General features: G+C 41.8%; 1 protein-coding gene across 1 annotated transcript in view; it reads left to right on the top strand.

Moving 5' to 3' along the window:
• The first annotated feature begins 3263 nt into the window (after window positions 1-3263).
• Window positions 3264-20072, top strand: part of SAMD3 (sterile alpha motif domain containing 3) — a 45336-nt gene continuing 28527 nt past the window's right edge. The window contains exons 1-4 of the mRNA XM_017656241.3: window positions 3264-3349; window positions 3560-3659; window positions 4319-4508; window positions 7320-7427. Of these exons, the coding sequence (XP_017511730.2) occupies window positions 3581-3659; window positions 4319-4508; window positions 7320-7427 (377 nt within the window). The 5' untranslated portion in view covers window positions 3264-3349; window positions 3560-3580. The remainder of the gene's footprint in view (window positions 3350-3559; window positions 3660-4318; window positions 4509-7319; window positions 7428-20072) is intronic.

Raw genomic sequence — 20072 nt, 5'->3', positions numbered from 1 at the left:
ACCCAAAGGCCACAGAGTGGCGTGGCACAGACGCCTATCCTGGCCAAATGGGGTGCATATTTACAGCAGTGCAGTGCCCTCTCTACTAGCGCCTTAAGTGGAGAACTCCAAGGCTTATTGGGGCCAGTGATGTATACCAGTGGAAAGCAGGAAGAACTTGCTTTTCAGCCCTTGGTAGCTGAGACTTCTTATTAGGAGGGAAAAGCCCCTGTAACTGAAGATGCTTGGTATACAGACGGCTCCAGTCATGGACAGCCCCTGAAGTGGAGCCTGTGGCTTTCCAATTTAAGGCTGAGACAATAAAGATGGAGGATGGAGAGGGGAAGAGCAGTCAATGGGCTAAGTTGTGGGCAGTATGGCTCGTGATCACCCAGGAGCCTTCCCCCATAGTTGTCTGCACTGAGAGCTGGGCCGTCTTATCAGGGCTTGACCCTATGGCTACTGACATGGTATCATGCCAATTGGATGGTTGGTCACCAGCCCCTTTGGAGGCAGTAGTTGTAGCAAGACCTATGGGCCACTGGTCAGGCTAAGACTGCTACCATATATCATGTGACTGCCCATTTGCCTTTGGCATCCTCAGGGAATGATGAAGCAGACACATTGGCCCAGGTGCGCTGGCTAGAAGAAAAGCCTGCCTCTGATGTGGCTCAATAGCTACACCAGCATTTGTTGCACGCAGAGCAAAAGACAGTGTGGGCTGTAGCCCATTGGTGGTGCTTGCCATTGACCTTTGAAGAAGTCAGCAGAGCCTGGAAGGAGTACCTTGTGTGCTCTAAGAGGACCTTAACACCGAGTCCCACAGCAATATAGGACAATAGTAAGGGGGCCAATACCCTTTGTCAGGTGGCCAATAGACTATATTAGGCCTCTGTCCATATCAAAAGGAAATCGGTATGCCATGACTTGTGTGAACATGGCTACTGGACTATTGGTTGCTTTTCCTGCAGATCATGCAGATCAGCAAACCACCAAGAGGGGCTTGAAGCATGTTTTTGCAGCATATGGCTGGCTGCAGGTGATTGAGAGCAATCAAGGCACCCACTTTACTTGACATGAGCTACAAGAATGGGTGCAGCAATTAGGAATAAAGTGGACATTTCATGTACCATATAATCCTACTAGAGCAGGCATGATAGAGAGTTGCAACAGTTTGTTTACATCTGACCTGGAGTTGGACACCAATAGTCAATGGGGCTGGTCAGCTCGCCTATGGACAGTGCTGTTGTATTTGAATGTGAAGCCACGTAAAGGAGCTTTGAGCCCTGTGGATATGCTCACACACTCTGCTGCCTCTCCTATACAATTGTATGTCCAAATTAAAAAAGAGTTTTTGAAGCCTGAATATGGCCAGCAGAGCAATATTCTGCTGCCAGCCCCTACCGCATAAAACCCTGGAGACACAGTTGAAGGGACGTGGCCCTGGACATTTCAACACATGGACCAGAGATGGCTGGCCCTTCTGGCACCTTGGGGGAAAGGCGTGGAAGCTAGCCTCATGAGTATTCCTGGAGTAAGAGCTGAGTGGCCCCCAAAGGTCATGGTAGTGTACCCAAAATGTCCAGGAGGTAAGACCATCCTGTGTGAAGGGCTCCTACCAGTAAGATGGCGAACTTCCGGCTTCTCTTCGGGGTCCTCAGTTCCTGCCGGCGCCACCTGAAGCCCAATCACCTCTTGCCCCCCTCCCAATCCCAGCACCTAGCCAACAGCCACCAGCCCCGTAGAAGTGACACCTCAATCAATTCATGCCCCTTCCTATATAACCCAGCACCTTTCCCTAATAAAGCGGAATTCTCCGGTGAATTGCTGCTGTGTGTGGCTCCTTTCCTTTCACTGTGGAGAAGTTTTGTTTTATCTTTATGGCCAGTACATGGACCTTCCATAGCCCTATATATTGACCCATCTGTAACTCCCACAGGAAGGGGGCTGAAAGTCTGGTAACTAGACCAGGATGAGATCCCATTCCTGCCACTGTTTTATCACACGACCACTCTCTTGCATGTGTCCTACCTGATGGACAAGATTTGCCTATGCTGGTGTCATTAAAACATGTATCTTATCTCCCTGTATGTTATTTTCTCCTACAGTCCTTGTGGCCTGAATGCTTCCCCTGGCTGTGGCTGCCACATGATGATTGCTCTGAACCCTTAGCTACTGCCTGCCTATGAATGGGCGAGTTATGGACTTAATCTGCATGGAACTTTGAACCTAGCTGAATCCTCCAGCTTGAGGATTGTCATGATTTTATTGCTGTTGCTATTGTTATGTCCTTAGTCTGGTCCCGGTGCTCCAGTTTTCTTGCCCAGGAGCCATTGTGGAAGAGGGGGAATAAGTAGATTGTAAAGAGAGATTTCTGGAGGGGGGGGTGGCCTGTGGGTAAAATTGTAACATTTCCAGAATATCTAGCCTGGCTTTAGTACATTTGCATATCCTCAGGGGTGGAGAGAAGTACATCTCCTTATCAGTGGGTAATTACCTGGGCAACCAAGAGCTTATCTGAATCTGAGCCGTCAAGGGGAGGTCCTTGCTTGCTTGCTTCTGCTGGAGCAGGAGAGAGGGCCCCTGAGTGCAGTTTGTAAGCAATAAATGGGTTTTAAACTTTATTTCTCCCTTTAACTGATTTTGGTTTTAGAGATATTTTGCCGCGGGTTTTCCTCTCCCCAAATTTACAGCTACCTAAGAGAAATGGGAAAAATTATTGAAATTGGCATACTTATTCTGTTTTCTACTCAGTTGCTGAAGAATAGTGGTATGCAAAAACAACAGAATAAAGATTATATCTTGCAAACTTTGTAGACATTTCTTTCACTTATAATTATTAAAATTAATTATTTAATTATTTTCCTATTTCAAATTACCCAACAAAATTTTCTTTTCAGTTTTAACCTACTGTTTTTTTCTTGTTCAATAAGTTCCAGAACTGAATGGAATATATAAGAATATTGTTGGAAGGAAGGAAAGAAACATTCAGATTCTCCTGGGCAATTTGGCTCCTACTCCTGCTTTTGCTAAACTAAAGCAATCAGAAAAAAACAGCTACAAGCTCTTTCCTGGCTGGGGAGCCAAGGGGTTAACCAATCTTGGTTTACTAAGTATCTCTGACAGCCTTTTATCTGATCCTTCCTCCCTTCCTCCCCTGCCCACCCCCTTTTGTAAATGTCAACCACTTCCTGATGAGCCAAGTAGTGGTGAATTTCACACCTTTCTTTTCTTTGTGAAGAAACCTGGGTGTTAATGGTACAGCATTGGGTACCATTGTGCATCTCTGGCTGTCTGTTAGTAAGCTGAGGGATGCCTGTGGAAAAAAAGTAGAAGGTGAAGAAATTTGAGAGATGAGACTTGAAAATAGGTTCAAATCGTTCTCATTTTAGAGTATTTCTTTTATTTGCAACTTTTAGATGTGTGTTTGGAAAACAGTAATTGTAAAGAAGCTTAGTATTGAGAGTCTATACGAGTCCAGCCAAGGAAGGAGCTAAGGTTAGAAGGCTGCCTATTAAAAAGAAAAGAACAGCAATCAGAAAGAAAAAACTGAAGAATCTTCTCACCTTTCATTCTACAGGTGTATTTATAGGACACAGCAATGGACACTTGGTCAGTTGATCAGGTCTGCAGTTGGTTGGTGGAGAAAAACTTAGGAGAGCTAGTTCATCGGTTTCAAGGTGAGTTGTTTACACTTTCAAAAAATGTTAATTGAGTGTCCTCTGTTACGTTAATTACTTTTGCTGCCTGATGCATGTGAACGTGGGTGTGGAGTTGCTGCAATGGGGAACTTTCATTTCTTGGCTGACTGTGGCAGAGTTTGCGTTTGACCTAGCATCCACAGGAGAATATTAAAAAAATATAAAGTCAAATAAAATAAAATGTTAAGAGTACTTAAAATACATATTTGATATATGCACATGATACTGTTTTATCCTTAAATAATACAGCATGTGTTTTTGTGCAGTGTTGAATTTACAAGTATTGAATATTGTGTGGGAGGTAGTATTAAGAACAATTTCCCAAGATTTTTTTCTTTATGAGCACAATGCCTGTTAGAGAGACTTGGAAGGGGGGAAAGTGTTAATGTGTAAGTAAAAGTTTTTGCTGTGGCTCCATGTTCTGGTACTTTCTTAGAAGCAGACATCAATTTGAAATTATGTAGTACCAGTGTTTTATTTTAGTCAAAAATGCACAAAATGTTTTAATGGCAGAGGAAAAGTTTAGATGATGCTTTTTAGCAACAGAAATAATTTTTCCTGCTCAGAGTGCTGTGTTTTATAGTGCTTTCCCAGGCAGGCGTGACAAGGGAGTTTTGTTTTGTTTTTCTTTTTCCCAGAGGAAGAGGTAAGCGGGGCCGCTCTTCTGGCGCTTAATGACCGGATGGTTCAGCAACTAGTAAAGAAAATTGGACATCAGGCTGTTCTGATGGATTTAATTAAGAAACACAAGCAGAAGAGTCAAGGACTGAAGTCCCCTGGAAGCCCTAGAGAAACAACCCTGGTCACACAAGCAGAAGTGAGCCCAGAGTAAGTCTGCTCAAGCTTGCCTGATTTTCGATGCTGTGCTTTCCCGATGATTGTGATAATAGGACATTCGGAGCTCAAACCTCTTTGAAAATTGCCACTGTTTTCAGCTAGGTTGTATGTACAGTATTTCTAATATCTGTGTAAATGACACTTCTTGCAAGGTTTTATGAGCTAAGATAGATTTTTTAACATACCATTGTTAAACACTCCAGTTGTTAGAGAAGTTTATAAACTGGGAGGTCCTGTATGGAAAGCTCTAGTAACAAGCCATTGAAATGTACATACAACACAAGCAGAAATGGACTCCTGCAGCTTAGGTCTTACAATCAGGGCATGGGAAAGGCATTTCTAACTGTTCCTTTGCTCTTCCCAAAACTATTTATTTATTTATCTATTTGCCAGAAGGGTCCTTTATGATAACTAATTTATACTCTCCTCTAGAGGACTTGACAATATAATTTGTTACAGACTCTTTCCACAGTGTTTTTTCTAATTTCTCAAGAGTATTCTTGAATACTGAATGCTATGATAGAATCCCATAAAAGTCATTTAGAAAAATCTGTGGAGGCTTTGGGATTTAGGAATGCTTTTATTTGTTTGTTTTTTATTACTGACTTCTGCAATGAAAAGGAATTGCATAATTAAAATTTCTGCTTTACAAATCTGTGCCCCAGGATCATTTCAGGCATTTTGATTTGGGTTTTCCATATTTGAGACTTTGCAAGTATTAAAGTTTAAATAGTTGCTGTACACCAATTAGTCATTAATTTTTAAAAGAAGATTATGTTTCATAAAATCTATCCTATGTTTATGGATTCTCTTTTTCCAGATTGTATCTGTGGTAATCTATCTTTCTGTCTTTCTCTTTGATAAGCAATACAATGTTAGACCTGGCTTAAGTAATTTGATTTCTTGAATATTTGGATACTTGGGATAAGGAAGGGAACAATTAAGTTTGAAGGGACGGTCCACACTTACTCTGGAGATTCTATTATCTGATTTATTTGAAGGATTTCACCTAAACATTGCTTTGTCATATGTATGTAAAAGCTCACTCTTCGATATATAACTTTTGATGAAGTTCCCTTAGCGTGCCTTTACTTTTTTGCAGCAAAGGGAGGGTGTAAACCTCAAATAGAGCTAAAAGTAATTTCCCAGCATTCTTGGATGAGTTGGATTTTGAGCTAGAAGTCCTATTCAGTTGACTGGAATTTTGATATTGCCTTGGCACAGCTTGGAAGAAAATAGCCTTGTTTCCACTGCAGATCAGTTTATGATGTTCTCTAGTAAATGAGAACTAGCTGGACTGCCAGAAAATCTGGGCTTCATTCCTGGTTCTACCACTGTCTTGGACTGATTTTGTTGAATGTTGACATTCCCACTGCTTCATCAGCAGGTTGTGAAAAGCAATGCAGTTCCTAACTCCATGCTATTCAGACTGATGTTAGAAGTATCATAATCTTTGAGAAAAATCTCTCAAATAGTTTTGTGTTAAATATTAAGCTTTGTTAACCTGATTAAGAAAGACATTTTCAAATGTAGCCACCACTCGGAAAACTGGTTTGTCCAGCGATTTATGAGTGGGGGTTTTTCACTCTACCCAGTAAATAGAAGACTCACCTTAAGAGTTGTGTTGTCTTGTATTCATGTTAAATTATTCTGGTGCAAGACCACAATTGCAGATGGGTTTATTGGTTATATTTGGTTAAAATGCTTACTGGATATATTTGCTCATTGTCAAATATATTGTCAGGTGGGAATTATGATAATAAAAAGAGGCATGAGACTATCTATTTAATTAAATCTTTTCAGGATTTAATAAAAATGGTAAACTTGATATAGTAGAAAGAATCTGAAGCTAGGTATCATAACACTTTCTTTTAAATCCTATTCTCATACTAGCTATTCATCCGACCTTGGAGATTTACTTGACTTTACTTAGTTTCAACTGTAAAATGAAGTGTGTGGAATAAATGATGCTTAAGACTCCTTCTAAAGAGTGTGTAATGGCTTTCTAGATCAGAGATTGCACATGGGTTTCAACTGGAGTGCAAGTTTCATTCAATGGCTAATGGTCGCCTGGTATGTTATTTTGAAAAGAATTTATAGGCCACATCTTGACAGTATATTTGGCATCCTATTCAGATTTAGGCAAATGATAGCAAAATGTAATAGGTAGGGGTATTTGCAGGTGCTTTTGGTTATTGTTCTTATTGAAGCTGGTAGAAAAATCACTGGACAGGAAGTTGGAAAACTGAGGTCAACTCCTGGCACTACAACTGAGTAGCTTGTGGTGCTAAGCAAATTGTTTTCCCTTCAGGGTTTCAGGTGCATCACTTGGAAAATGAGGGGTTAGTGAAGTGTGGTCCTTAGATCATGAGATTTCACAAATAATGGAAGTTCCCCCCACATTGCAGGGAGTAGAGACGGAATCTGAACCGAGAGTTACTCTTCTTTTTTTTTTGGCAAATAATAACATTAACCAATAAACGTACATTTTATTATCACCATCATTTCATAAAGAAAAGGAGTATCTTAACACCATTTACAAATATGACCCATTGGTGAAAACAGCATTGTTCCCTGGCACCAGTTTACCTCCGGTAAGGCATGTGTGAATCATGGAGTGAGATGACTCCAAAGGGTCCTTCATTCGGGTCCTTTAGTCATGACGCTAATGTGGAGCTTAGAGGTGGACACAGATCACAATGTTCACTTTGGGCTGACCCCTACCCTCAGAGCTACTGGCAGGTCAATGGCTGTGGCTTCTGTTGAGTAACCCCTGACCCACCTCTTCTTTCTTGATGACAGGAATGAGCAGTCCTCCCGTCCAGCCAACCACGGGGAGCAGATGCCATCTTTCCATCCAACTGAAAACCTTGATAATGGACTAATTGACCAAAGAGTACTGAAACAAAGGTGAGGATGCCAACTTCTAAGCATTTTAAAGCCAAATGATATTTGTCTTTTTTTTTAATGAGATTTCATGTGTTTAAGTATACCTTCTAGGTAGAAACTTTCTGTTTTCCTGGAAGGGGATTATTTTATCAAGCGATGAAGATATTTTGTAAAAGATACAGGTTAAGTTTTCTGATTTTGGGTTGGATAAGTGAAGTTTTGAAATGATATCATGCATCTTTTAAGTGCATGTTATTAATGAAAAAAAGGATTTATCTGTCAGACTGTCCAGGGTGCTTGTTAGTAGCCACAGAGAATTTATTCAGTGAATAATGTTCTGTAGGATATGCCTTGTTTTTGTTTTGAATTTCCTAATTGTTGTTGTTTTAACTTGCCTGTTCCTTATGGGGGGACTACTTTTGTAAGCATTTCCTTATATTTCTGCACTGGATTTTTTTGTGGTATAGTATTTCAATATATGGGCTACATTGGAACAAGGGGAGCTACAGACTGAGAGAAGCAGCCCTGGAATGTGGCCCTCCGACCATGTCCTGAGGGTAACTGTGATAAGGGTCTGGTATAAGAGTCATGATGGTCTCTACAGCATTTCCCTTCCACCCGGCCTGTAAGGTTCATGGGTCACACATTTGTGCAGCAGACCATATGAGCAAATGCTTTTCTTTAAATGTACTGTCTCTGAAAGGAGAGATGTCAGCTTGTATTGGAGAATAATCAGGCAACAGTCAAGCCAGGGAATGGTCCTCAAACTTTTCAGATACCCTTTATATTATCATGTCATTTAATCCACACAGCAAATCCTGCAAGGTGGGCATTATTCTGTATTTATTGTAAATGAGTAAAACTGAGATTTAGAGATGTCAAGGGGCTTCCCCAAAAGGTCATTCTGACCTCAGGATAGGGTCTACTGCTGTTGAAGTGGGGTCTCAGGGGACTGAGGGCAGCAGCCTCAGACCCTGGCCGCCAGGCCCCGGAGCCCCGTGAGTGCAGGGGAAGGCTGCACCTTTGTTCAGGAGTTCTTAAAAATGGGCTTTGGCTCTGGACTGCCCTCTCTGTTCTCTTCCCTTCTCTACCACCTTCAGCCTCACACCCCTCTCCCTGGGCACAAAGGTCCCAGCTCTTTAAGCTCTCCTAGTGCTAGGGCCCATTTTTCTCCATGCCACTGGCTCCTGTTTGGGGTGGTGAGCAAGACGGTAGAAGGCAATGTCTTAGATTTGGTCGCCATGGTGTTCCTGGTCTGAACTATGGTTCAGAAGATGTAAATATGTTTTAATGGTGGTTTCATTCCCTTCCTTTCTGCTCACAGGTGCTTGTTGATCCTGAGCGCTTTCCTTTGCTGTGGCCCCACGTGTGTGGAGTCAGCTATGAGTTCTCAACTACCTCGCCCATCATAAAACTTGCAAAAGCAGGCAGTCCCATTCCTAGGTGTTCAGGTGTGAGTAGAGACAGGAAAAGTGAGGATTGGTCCCTGTCATCTGACTCTTGTTCCACTGTGAATCTGTGTACAAATCTGCAAAGTGGGAATAATAACTATAATCCTTTCCTCCTGGTGCTTTTGGGAGGCCTGTTATCTAAAAATGGATAATACCTGCCAAGTGCCAAACACAGTGAGAGGAGGTGGAGAGCCACTCAGTGTCCTGCTGTCTGCCCAGCGCTATTCCAGGCGGGATTCCCGCTTTCCTTAGAACTTCTTTTCTCTCCCTACTTCTGCTCCCTATGAAAGATGAGGACACGGCCTTCGACAGGTTCTGTAGGTCTTTTCTCCTTTCTAAGCCCTCTGATGATACTCTGTCCTCGTATCAGTCCTGCCGTACTGGCAGGGCAGGAGTAGTATTCCCATGTCTTCATACGGTTGGTCAAAGAAGCGGCCTGGTGCCTCATGGTGTTTGTCATTCTTCATAGCGCTTGTCAAGGGAGATAAGCAAACAGAACTGCAAACAGAACTGGCTTAGAAATGGAGAGAAATAGGAGGGCTTGGAAACCAGAGCCAATACCCTCATGTCTTTCTAACCATAAAGTCTTTTCTAATCTATAAAACCATCACTATCCACAACCACCTCAGAGTTAAGCAGGTCCAAAAATGAATTCGTGTCCCCTGCCTTAGTATATATTTGGGTGTAAAAAACCACATAGCCACTCAAACTAACTTAAGACAAGGAGAGTTTATTATAAGAAGCATTTCCCAGCATGCAAGGACAGAACTCATGCGTTCCCTGGGCGTAGATAAACTGGTCTGGGAAGGTAGAGCGTGCAGCTGTCCTTCCTTCTCTCCTGGAGCCGTGTGTTGGCCATCTCTGTTTCTGCTCTGCTTCCCTAGTCTGCCTCATTCTTCTGTGAGACGGACTGACCCTTCTATTCATGCTGCTCTCCTTTGACTCCAGAGCAAATTCTCCCTGAAAACAGTTCCAGTCATCCCAGGCAACTGACTCAGCCTCTCAGGATTGCTTAGTTCAGTATCTAGGGAAGAGAAACTTAAGGCTCCAGCACTGTTCAGCTGTCCCTACCTGGGCATTGTAGCCCCTCTTGATCCCTTCTGCCTGGAGCACTGTTCATTCAACAAGTGTTGGTTAAGGACCTGCTGCACGGCTTTTGTGTCAGCCTCTGTTCTTCCCTCCCCTTACCTACCTGCTCATCCTTGAAAATTCTGTTCAAAATCCCTCTTTTGGAAGCCCCTCCATTGAAACTCCAGGCCAGGCGAGAAGCCCTAGTATGTGTAGCATCCTCTGGGTAGCTCTTGCTTTCCTTGTAAAATTAGATAATGGACTTGATCATGTAAAGGTCTATATGCCCTGGAAGCTGGAATCCCTCCTGGCCAAGGACCGTGCCGTTGTTTTCATGGTAAACAGAGTGTCCCTGGCACACAGAGGCTAATAGGAGTTTTTAAACTGAGCTGAGGATGCGTGATTCAACAAAGACTGAATATATCTTTGTGGGCAGGATAAATATTGCAATATCATCAGTTTCTTTTTAGACCTTTTGATACAATTCATACTAAATATGCCAATTGTTTTTTAGCATAGTTAAACTCCTGGAGTTTATAAGCCATTCACACCTAAAAGCAGAAAGCTGATGGTGTCTGGCAACAAGGCTTTCATGAAGCCAGTTGCTTTTAATAGCCAGGGAGAAATGGGGGGACAAGTGTTCCACTTGGGGTCTCACTTACCTATGTTGAAGTCCTGACTCCTCCTCTGGCTTGCCAGGTGGCCTGTGCCCAGTGAGGAATGGGAACATCCATCTGCACAGGTAGTCCTTGAGGGCCAAGTACCTGGCAGCTGTTACCACTCCATACAAGGTGGCCATCATTGTCCCTGCAATATTTTTTCCTGTGTTTCCCAAAATGAACATGAGCTTTCCATCTAGATGATTTGCAGACAGGATGAAAATGAAGGCTCTGGAGGCAGCCTGTTTACCTGACTTTGGCTTGTGAAAAGCACCTAGTAGAGATGTGGGCGACCCACTGGATAAACCTGTGTCTCAGGGAAACGCTAGGGTGCTGTGACATGATGTAGTTTTCTCGGGTGACATTAAGCAATTTACTGAATTGCTTAAATGCCCTTTCTTGATGGTAGGATTACAAGGGCCCATCCTCAATGTGTGTTGGTGATCCTTCGGAAGGAACTTCGGAAGGAGTTTTTGCAATGCCATTCTTTGCTTTTCATCTACATTGTTTGACACTGTTTGCTTCCCTCTTAGTACCTAATAAGGCATGAAATTGGATAAACAGGTAGAGGTTTCCTAAATGTTACTTTAAAAACACTTTGCTTGAACTTTAAATATATGTGCACAGATGTTTTGCTTCTGCCTTTGGGCATAATTATAGATTAGTCATGGTTTCACACATACTTAAAAATTATTTTTTTCTTGGTCTGCTACCACTAGGAAATGCTACAGAATGATCTTACACCCATCTGCCTGTGCTCAGTAAGGCAAATGTTAATGGGTCCACACTTGCTGAACTGTTGGTAGGCACTGTCACTCAGATTGAGGTGCTACAGCAGTGTGTACTTTATCCAGCACATGATAAAGGGCAGGTCCATGAAGTACACCAGAGACAACACAGGTGATAAATTGTTACATTGAGAGGCTGAATCCCAGGTCAGTGGAACAGCAAGGATCCCTTGGAGTGAAATGCAGGATTCCACTGTCTCCTACTCCCTGGGTAGCTGGAGTATCCCTACCTAAAGGCTCTATGTTTTGGAAGTATTCCATTCTAACTCTAGTCCTTGATTAAAGATTCCCAGTGTACATTAACACAGTAAATGCTATGAGGAGTTCTGCAGTCAGAATATCCATTTACCTCTGACCCAGAATTCTTTCTTTGCGGAACATCTAAGTTGGGATTCATTTACTCATTCCATATGTAAAGATGTACTGGGGGTGTTAGGCTGTGCCAGGCACTGGTGTGGCACTGAGGATGCAGGAGTGAGCAGCAGACTGAGCCTCCCATCTCTCAGAGCTTGAGTTGTAATGAAGGGGGAAAAAAAGTAAATATGACACTACATTATAAATATGTTTAAGTGTCATATATATATGTACACACACACACATATAAATATATTTAAGACCAATGACACAGAAAAAAGGGAAAAGGTGGGGTGGGTAGAGTGTGAGAGGCAGTGTGTGTGTTGGTGTTAGTGTGCAGGTGGGTTCTGTTTGGGACTGGATTTTCAGGCAAGTCCTTTGACTTTGACTAGATGATTCTTCAACAGAAACCCAAGTGATGTGAGGAATATCAGCTCACTAAACTAGAACCAAATTTTCCTTCAGTGCCGGAAATCTGTGGACCCAGGCAAACAACAGTTGAAGAATCAGGGGACATGGGCCTAATGTAACTGATAAAAGAGTTCTCTGACTCCTGTCCAATCCATTAAGTCCAATAAGAGCTTATGGAGATATTCAAAGTAAGCTTGATTTCTAATCTAGTTCCCCCCTCTTTGTTTATCCGAAAGTTATTGAATACACACCGTAACTAGGTATTATTTAGGTAGTGGGTGAGGTGGGGGCCCATCTAGTCCTTGCCTAGGGGAACTCAGAGCCTAGTAGACAAGACAGCTATGTAAGCCAACAACTGCAATATGGAGAAAGAGAGGCTGAAGTAGAAATGCACAGGGTCCAGAAATAGCCAAAAGAGAGAGAGAGAAAACTTTCAGAGGAGTGAGTATGGAGAAGGCCTCAGCAGAAGGACTTCACAAAAATCAAGGGAGGATTCTGAGAGGTGACTAGAAATTTATCCAAAGGAAAATGGGGCAGGAGAGGGAAAGGACATTCACAGGGAAGGGAACAGGATGTGCAAAGGTACAAGGAGCTGAACCAGCATAGGGGATTCTGTGTGGAGTATTTTTGGAATGGGAGAGATGGAGGCAGAGGGGACGCAGTTGCTGGGGCTGGTGAGGGGCCATTGCAGGGGTACGGAGGCTGTTGCCATGCCAGTGAGCAGGGCAACGCTTCTTAACCCACACTGTACGTTAGATTCACCTGGAGGACTTCAGCCAGATCAGTGTCCTAGACTAGTGCTTCCCAATGTCTACTTAAAAGTCACCCGTGAATCTTGTTAAAATGCACAGTCTGTTCAGGAGGCCGGGGTGGGGCCTGAGATTCAACATTTCTGGCAAGCCCTCAAGTACTGTCAAGGCTCTTCTAGGACTACCCTTTGAGTAGCAAGGCAGTAGACTAGTAAGAATTTCTAGGTATCTGTGACCCTCCCAAATGCACATGTTGAAACCCTAATTCCAATGTGATGGTATTTGGGAGGTACTTAGGTCACGAGGGTTGACGTCTCATGGGTGGGCTTAATGCCCTTACAGGAAGAAGCCTGAGAGCTAGCTAGCTCTCTTTCTGCCCTGTGAGGACCCAGCAGGATGACAGCCTTCTGTAACCAGGTAAAGGGTGTCCACCAGAGCCCAACTGTGCTGGCACCCTCATCCTGGACTTTCAGCCTTCAGAACTGTGAGAAATAAATATCTGTGGTTTAAGTCAGCCAGTCTATGGTAATTTGGTATTGCTACCCTAACTACGACAAGGCGGGACCTGTCCGTCTGTATTTTTTAAGTTCCATAAATAATTCTAATACGTAACAAGAGTTAAGAACCACTGCTAAAGATTACGGGAGTTTTCACTTATTGTGTGGTAGTGAAGTAAGGAATGAACTGGAAAAAGGTGAAAGGAGGATGGAGACCTATTAAAATGCTAACATTTAAGCAAGAGATGTCTAAACTAAGGGTCTAAACTAAGATGGTGGTAATGGAATGGAAAGGATATCTCAATATAAAATCAACAGGACTTGAATGATTGGAGGGGAGGAGAGAGCCCTGCGCTATGTGACAAGTTTTCATCTATATTTCAGACTTGAGTAACTGGATGATGGTGGAACCATCCTCCAGAATAAAAAAACAAATATGAGAACAGCTTTATGAAGGAGATATCCAACAGGTTTCCTCAATAGAACTCAGTGGGATGAAAAAACAGGTTCTGATAAAGCTAGGATTTCTTCTCACTACTTTTACATTCACATTTCATAGAGGTAAACACCCAACGGGAGTCAGCCTGGACATGCTATGAGGAGTCCTGCAGTCAGAATACCCATTTACCTCTGACGGTGGTAATATAACCTCTCGAGGAGAGGGCTCACCAGTTTTACTTGGAAGCCCAGTTTTCTACATTCCTTCAGTGAGCCACCTTGCCTACTATGATAGTCAGTGATAAAATCAAGTTACTTGCATCCTTACAGATAGGAAACCTTTTTTTTTATGTGGCTATATAGTGGAGGAATTGGCAAACCGTAATCTCGGTGACACGGGGTTGGGAGAAGACCAAGTCACTGGAGGTTTTGCCCCATGAAACACATACAACCAGCACTCTGGGCCAGATTTGAGAAGTGAATTTTCCACCTCCATGCCTCCAAAAAAAGATCCTCTGAAGATATGTGCTCTTCTCTATAAAGTTAGGATCCAAAAGTCTAGTAGTATGAAAGTTAATTTTTAAAAACCTGCCTCAGGTCAATCCTGAACCACCAGATTTTGGTACTTCTGAACTATGAAATAGCAGTACTGAATGTATAATGCTAGCAAGTAGAAATGTTGCAGGTAACAGCCAGAAGTCTGTGGACCTTGGTGTGTCTGTCAGTGCCAAGAGGAACTGAGAGGGGGTAGGAAATAAAAGATGTATTTATTTTATGCTGCTTTTCTTGATTAGTCAGGTTCCCCAACCCTCCTGGGTCCTTGAATCTCACACTGGCTGTCAAGGACAGCAAGGATTTGAGAGGCATCTGTCTGTCTGTGCCAGAGCACAGTGCCTGTTGCCATCCACATCTCTACCTCCCCTCAGCTCATGTGTTCACACATGCATTCCAGAAACTAAATTCCTTTGGAAGTCTCCTAGTTTAAGTGGCAGATGTGAAAGCCCAGATCTATAAAACATAAATTAAAAGCAAGCATCAAAATTCTGAGAATGTTGAGCAAATATTTTCTGAATTAGTGGTGGGTACCATCAGCTGCAGTGACAGAATGCCATTTCCTTCAGAGTGCACACATGTCTCACAGTGACATGTCTCACTCTTTTCAGAGGTGGCTTCTCACCTTGCTCATCAGCATCTATCTCTTTATTAGGCCTTTGGCAACTTCTTGTTTTCTTCACATTGCAAAGCCTTGCCTAGGTAAAGTAAAGCAGGTGATTCCCAGAGTACTGGCATAATAACACAGAAGCAACATTTCTGTTTAACTTGTTGGGTAATGTTTGGTCCCTATTTTAAAGACATATATTATAATGTCCTTTTCTTTCCTTGGATAAGATGACAGCAAGTTCTTTAAATAAATGTCTAAGCCTCCTCTAGCTTCTGTCCTCTACTTGTATGTTCCGAAAACACTTAAGCTTTTACATGTTACATGGTTACATACCATTTAGTTTCAGAGTTGATAACATAAAACTGGGTGTCCTAATCTTTGTCATTCTGAAAACTTGGGTGTGGAGAAGAAGGAAATGAAAATGGGATCTCAGAATAGAGGGGCTCGCAGGACATAGTCCTTCAGTTCAGTCCCTGAGAGCACGGGGTTGCCACTGCTTTCTCTTCCCGTGGTGGGAGTGTCACCAGTGATGGAACTTCTGACGTGAAGACCAATGCCTGCAGCCAGAATGACTGTTCTTCATGGCGAAGTGCTCCACTGTCTCTTGCTCTGTTTCCGTGAGGATCAGAAGGCAAGACTGTTGTTCAAGACTAGAAAACTAGTCACAGTCCCTCAAGGTAGCAGATTATTCTTCCAGCAGGTGCCCTTGGAGAATGGTGCCATTTGTGCCTTGAAGTTTAGGAGAGCAAAGACAATTCATGAACTATGACTCTGGACAGTCAACCAGGATGCAGTTGAGTGTGACAGGAACTCTGCTCCTGGTTCTGTAAAGAAGCCACTTGGGCAGCGGAAGCCTGGTGAGCTACTGAGAAAACTCCTTTTGGAGATTGTTTGATCGTTTTGTAATTTGGGGTGGTGTTTGATCACAGTCTGATTCTTATATCACCTCTGTGTCTGCATAGGTCTCCACTCCAATCCCCAGATCTGCCTCTTTAGCATTTGGGTCCCACTGGTTTTCATATCTCAGGTTTAAGGAGCTAGTGATGTGGTACTTCCTTTCACTGGCTGGATGCCTTGCTAGTCAATGGTTCCTTTGTCATGGGAGGGCTGTTTTTAATATAACTGAACTTTCCATTTTGAAAGATGTCAATTTTATGTATGAAAACACAAGTTTATGGAACTACTCTATCTGTCATAAATGTTACATTTAATGTTTTTCTTTCTCTCAAATGTCCCTACACCTTCTTATATTTTTATTTAAAAAATTTCCACTCAACAAGGACATAGGAAAATCAAGACAGATAAGGAGCCAGGACTTAGTTGAGTAGCCACAGGGCCAGCATTGGACCAGGCCGTGTGGGGAATTCAGACAAGGAAGACTGTCTGAGAGCCAGGAGTGTGGTGGTGGGGATCCACCTGAGGAGAGGGCCCAAGGTAAGCCTAGAAAAATGAGAGACTTAGGGTCTTCTGGGTGAGATAAATCCTTGCTGACACACACAGTGTGTTCTGCAAATTTTGAAGGCTCATATCTGGGCTAGCTCTGAAAATTCATATTGGTGAGTAGCTGATAATAAGACAGCACGCAAAATTGGACCATGTTACAACTATCCTCACTATTAAGCATCAGGAATTCAAATTTGGTATGTTAAGATGTTACACACCATGGATCTTTTCTCATAGAATCTGAAAATCCTATTATCTGCTTTATTTGTGGATATGAATAAAAGGAAAATGAGAAAATTTCCTTGCATGTGAGAGTCAATGAATTTGGAAGCAACAGTTTTGAATGCCTAAAATTCCTTTGATTCATAAAGAAACACTGAAGCTTTCTGATCTGGAGGTTCAAGAGTTCATGATCTCCCTAAAGCAAGATTTTCTGTTTTCATGGGGATGAAATAACTGCCAACCCTCAACAGCTCTAAATGGGATTTTTTTTTGAGAGGGCACCCCTCCTATTTATTGATCAAATGGTTGTTTACAACAATAAAATTCTGTATAGGAGACTCAATGCACAATCATTAATCAACCCCAAGCCTAACTCTCAACAGTCTCCAATCTTCCAAAGCATAATGAACAAGTTCTTACATGGTGAATAAGTTCTTACATAGTGAATAAGTTCTTACATGGTGAACAGTGCAAGGGCAGTCATATCACAGAAACTTTTGGTTTATAGTTCCAGGTTTTTTCTTCCAAACATATATTTTTACTTTCAAATATGTTAACAAATCAGTTATTTTCCTCTTTTCAGAGAGTCCTAGGAACCCATAGGACTGATAATTAAAGGATGAGCTTAGCTTAGAGATACCCATAGAAACAGGAAGCAGAAACTCTATTCTTAGAGAGACCAGAGACTGAAGATGCCATTGGTCAAAGAGGTAAACATAACTCACTGCCCTTGATTGCCTGCCTGCCACGTTCAATTCAATGCAAGGATCTGATTGCTAGAGAGAGGAGAATCCTAAATCACCCATGTCACTCCATGTATGGGTTACATTGTTAGGAAACAGGAAGTTTATTATGCTTATAACATTAGAAAAAGGGTGAAGTTTACATGATGGAACACAAAAGGCTCAACATCTTGTATGGTCAGATATTGAATGTGGAGATTTAGTTCTCCCATATACTTGGTCTGGAAACTATGGGACTTTAGTTTTGAAGTTCAATTTCCACATTGGCTCCTGTCTAATCTCAACCATCTTTTGGCATCTTAAAAAGCATTTGAAAATCATTAGCAGAGTGGGAGAAGTCTCTAGAAATGCCAAATTCTTGGATATTTGGATTGCAAGTGGCTCATACATGATGTACAGGTATCAGATCTTGCAAGCCCAGAGAGCGCTCAGCTTCTCTATAGATTCCAGTCATAGAAGCAAAGACAGACAACCAGGAATGGCTCTTCAAAATAAACTGCTTCAAAAGACAACAGTTGAAGTGACAGTCCAGGTTCATCAAATCAGGGAAAAATTTACTATGTGATCAGGACAAACGTAGGAGGCCAGCAACAGCCAGTTCTCCATGGGATATGCTTCTCTTCCAGTTCTGTTTGGTCTTTATATGGTCTAGTTTTTCTTTTCCCTGGAGACAGTTTTCTTATGGACAGATTTCTTCTGGTTTCCTCCTGGACATCCATTTTATCATCATGACAGGGCTACCCAGTCCTAGAAAGAACTTCTCTCTAGGAATTGATGAGGCTGGCAAGCTACAGAGAGATTTTACTTTTGAATATCATTGTTGACAGCTTTCTTAACCTGTCCAGACCCCAGATAGCCAACTCTGAGTTGGTATAATTTGTTGTGGTCATTCAATCAGACCACGAACCACAAGCCCAAAACTTGAACTGCTTCTTTCTCTTGGACATGGTTCCTGTGTCAAGCAAGATCGGCATAGTATCTGGAACCCTGGTCTAGAGTCAGGAGTGGCCTGGGAAGCCATTGGCCAGCTCCACCTGGCCCCTCAATTGACTGATGTGGTAAAATCAGTGTTTATGTAAAATTGGGTACAGGGTCAAGGAGGAGAAGATTTCATGGCTATCTAGGGTAATAAAATATGAAAACAGAATTAGATAAGCTCCTACCCCATTGTTTTTCAATCTCTTCTTATTTTTCAGATTGGATTACAGTTGATCCTTGAAACACATGGGTTTGAACTGCATGGTTTCACTTATACACAGATTTTTTTTCAGTAAATATTTTGGAGATTTACAGCAATTAAAAAAACATTTGTGTTCTCTATCTTACTGGAGTATGTTTTTAATTTCTGATGAGTCCCTTTTCTTGAGTAAAACTAGATTTGACTTGTATTCATTATCAGAGTTATATTATATGCACTTCCAGAATACCTTAAGTTGTTTTAGTGTAAAGAAAAGGAAAATTTAATGCCTCTGATTTTGCCTAATGGCTCTCTGAGGAGCACGATGGAATCTCTGGTTTGGTAGAGCCTGTATGTGTCTAGCATAGTCTAGGCATTTGACAGAAATAATACCATGCTATATAGTCTGTAGCCTGGATGTTGAAGACAAGAGACATACAGAAAAAAGTAAAAACCAAGACGGTTAAAATTGTACCAAGTCCTATTTTATAACATCAGAATATGGAAGTTATCAATGGAATACTAAATAAGAGATGGCAACCTCAAAAGCTTGAAAGGGGTCATGGAGCTAATTTAGCCACTTGAAACTCCTGGGGAGAAAAAGAGAAAAATGTTTAAAATGTTGTACTGAAACCAAACTTAACACCTGTGCAGTTATAGTGCCTTTTAAAAACCCTGAAAAGGCACAAAACAGCGACCAAACTTGCTATTACTTTACACCCTTGGTCTGAGTAGATAAGAAACAACTTAGGAGAGAAACAAGATAATAGACGAGGAAAAGAAATAGGGATTGTAGAAGAGTAATTGTCATGTAATAGATCCCCAATAAATATCGGTTGAATTTACTCATTCATGAAATGAAAGAGAAACTTACTGGAAAATAGTTTGGGCTGAAGCACAGATTTGTCAGGAATTGCCTGTTGCTCTATTGAATCAAGTGTTAAATGATCAATATGCTTATTTTAGCCAGGACATGACTGATACAGTGACTGTGAAATGGAGGGGAGCAGAGTAGACAGCTTATCATGAAAAGAGAAGAAAGTGGTTTCTTTTTTCTTGATTCCCCATTATAGCTCATGATTGACCTCTTGATTTCATTACACCTCATGCATTTCTTACATAATTCTTATAAAATATAACCTCAGAATCTGAAGGAAGCTTGGGACTTTCAAAAATGTTTCCGAATTTTGTTTGGACTACTACAAATTCCATGGTTGTGCCTGAGAATTAACCTACTTAGGCTAATGGAGGAATTTAGGGAATCTTTTTCTTCTTTGCACAAAGGCAAATCTATTCTTTGTCTTCTTGGTTCACCTCTATTGCTTTACTTCCAATCAATCCTATTAAAGTAAAATAGATTGAAAGCTACCTATTGCCTCTGGTAACTTGCTTGGAAATTTTACCAGATTCTTTTTTTTTGCATTCTTAATGATCAGTCAGTCACTTACTTAAAGGTTTTAAAGTCGTTCTGATATTTAACTTTATAAACAGCTTTATTGACATT

Source organism: Manis javanica, chromosome 13 (genome assembly GCF_040802235.1).
Source record: "Manis javanica isolate MJ-LG chromosome 13, MJ_LKY, whole genome shotgun sequence".
NCBI lineage: Eukaryota > Metazoa > Chordata > Mammalia > Pholidota > Manidae > Manis > Manis javanica.
Note: the sequence above shows the minus strand (reverse complement) of the source record. Positions and strands in the feature narration are given on the sequence as shown.